The 2,326-nt window shown below is 62.2% G+C and overlaps 1 protein-coding gene across 1 annotated transcript; it reads left to right on the forward strand.

Annotated features, from left to right (window-relative positions):
- The first annotated feature begins 461 nt into the window (after window positions 1-461).
- SELPLG (selectin P ligand) lies at window positions 462-2,093 on the forward strand. Its single transcript, XM_075534401.1, has one exon. The coding sequence runs from the start codon at window positions 462-464 to the stop codon at window positions 1,800-1,802; it is 1,341 nt and encodes a 446-aa protein (XP_075390516.1). The 3' UTR covers window positions 1,803-2,093.
- Window positions 2,094-2,326: the final 233 nt, after the last annotated feature.

The following is a 2,326-nucleotide window of genomic DNA, read 5'->3' on the forward strand; positions in this document are numbered from 1 at the left end:
ATCTTATTTCGGGGGGATGGGGTGTCCTTCATTTTCACTGGCCCTCCACTCTAGCACTCTTTGCTCTCCCTAACTGATAGCTGAGAAAACGGAGGTCCAGAGGGCCCCGCGCCCAGCTGGAGGTCAGTGTCAAAGACAGAGCTGGCTCCAGCCTATGCCCTACCTGGTGCCTGGCAGACACTGGCATAGAGCCGACCTCTGGGTGGCGTTGCTTTCATGACCCTTCTTGTTCTGATGTGGCTCCCCAAACCCGGCCACAGATGTTTTTAACTGATGTTGAAACAGGATTAACAACCGTTGCGGTGGACTGGAAGCCACCTGCTGGTGCTGGCTGCTTCCGTGGTGAGGGTGAAAATGCCAGGGGCCGGACACAGACACACACACACACACACACACACACACACATACACACGGTCATCCTGAGGGGCTTGACATGCTTTGTCCCTGTCCCCCCAGGTGCCATGTCTCTGAAACTCCTGCTGCTGCTGACCCTGCTGGGCCCTGGCCGCAGCTTCCAGCTGCCCGAGCCCCTGGAGGACAGGGCCCAGGGAACTTCAGGGCCGCTGCTGGCCCGGGTGCGGAGACAAGGGTTCATGGCCGAGGACCCAGACTTGGAGGAGGATGACTATGAAGGCAACACAGATCCTCCAGAAATGCTTGAAAACCACACCCAGCCGGTGACCCTGATCGGGATGAGGAACTTGGGCCAGAGAGGACCCCCAGGGCCTGGAACTCCTGAGCCCACCACTGAAGAGCCAATCCCAAGAGATTCTGCTAGTCTGGGTGCAGGAGGGGCAGCCACAGGGGGCCCGAGCACAGAATTGATCTCCCCGGGGGATGCTGGGACACAGGACCGGGGGAGCACAGGACTGATCACTATAGTCCTTCCCACCATGGAGGCCCAGTCCACAGTGGCAGCCACAAGGTCCACAGTCACAGAGGCTCTGACTGTGTTGCCCACGGGGCCCCCAACCACAGAGGCTTTGCTCACAGAACCAGCCACAACCAGGGCCCTGTCCACAGAAGCAACCGCCACCGAGGCCCGGTCCACAGAGATGGGCACCACAGAGGCCCTGCCCATGGAATCCATCACCAGAGAGGCCCTGTCCACAGAGACAAGCACCACAGAGGCCCTGTCCACAGAGACAGGCACCACAGAGGCCCTGTCCACAGAGACAGGCACCACAGAGTCCCTGTCCACGGAACCCCTGTCCACGGAGCCAGCCACCACTGGGGGCCTGCCCGTGCTGCCCACAGTCCTGGAAACCTCCTCCCTGAAGCCCCGTGTCATGGTGTCCACAGAACTGGCAACCACGGAGGCCCAGACCACAAAATCTGCTACTACAACCGGTCCGACAGTGAACCCTCCGATGGCCCCCGATGGCCAAAGGGACGTCACGACAGCGACCAACAAACGGCACGGAGGCAGCATCAAGCAGTGGGAGGACCAGCAGGCTCTGACCCCCAGGAGCTCGGAGGCCCCCAGACCCTCAGGAGTTCCCGACAGCATCCCCGTGAGGCAGTGCCTGCTGGCCATCCTGGTCCTGGCTCTGGTGGCCACGATCTTCCTCGTGTGCACCGTGGTGCTGGCCGTCCGCCTGTCGCGTAAGAACCACAGGTACCCGGTACGCAGCTACTCTCCCACCGAGATGGTCTGCATCTCGGCCCTGCTGCCCGACGGGGGTGAGGCGCCCAACGCCACCCCCATGGCCAACGGGGGCCCCCCCACCGCCAAGAGTCAGGGCCAGAAGCCAGAGGAGCACGATGGGGATGACCTCACCCTGCACAGCTTCCTGCCTTAGCCCCACAGCCCGCCTGCCATATCCCTCGCAGGCAGCGCGTCACCTGGAGCCACCCAGACCCGACTTCTCTTCTGCAGGGCTAGGGATCTTCTGGGGAGGGGCACTGGCAGCCCCGCCAGGTGGGACCAGGAGGAGCCAGCACCCTGTGCCAGTGGACCTAGATGTAGATGCTATCCTCTCCCACCCTCTGTCGCTTCCCTAAGAGTCCCTCCGCCTACCTGCCCCCACTGTCAGGGACCCTCACCTACCCTCCATTCCTCCTCCACCCAATTGCCAAGGGCAGACAGGCGGGTTGGGGGCGGGGCTCAGGAGTGACAGGCTCCTGGATTTCCGCAGGTTGGGTTTTCTTGGGTGCGTCTCCAGGGAGCCTAGGGTGAGGTCTGAGCCTCTGAGGGCCCCGTGTGGACAAGAACCCATGTGGAGACTCACAGATGGCTTTCACGGTAAATCGGAGCCGCCTACAAACTCTGGGCTCAGGCTAAACTCGAATACGGGCCCCGGTCCCTCCACATACCCCACAGCCA

Source organism: Tenrec ecaudatus, chromosome 16 (assembly GCF_050624435.1).
Source record: "Tenrec ecaudatus isolate mTenEca1 chromosome 16, mTenEca1.hap1, whole genome shotgun sequence".
Classification (NCBI taxonomy): domain Eukaryota; kingdom Metazoa; phylum Chordata; class Mammalia; order Afrosoricida; family Tenrecidae; genus Tenrec; species Tenrec ecaudatus.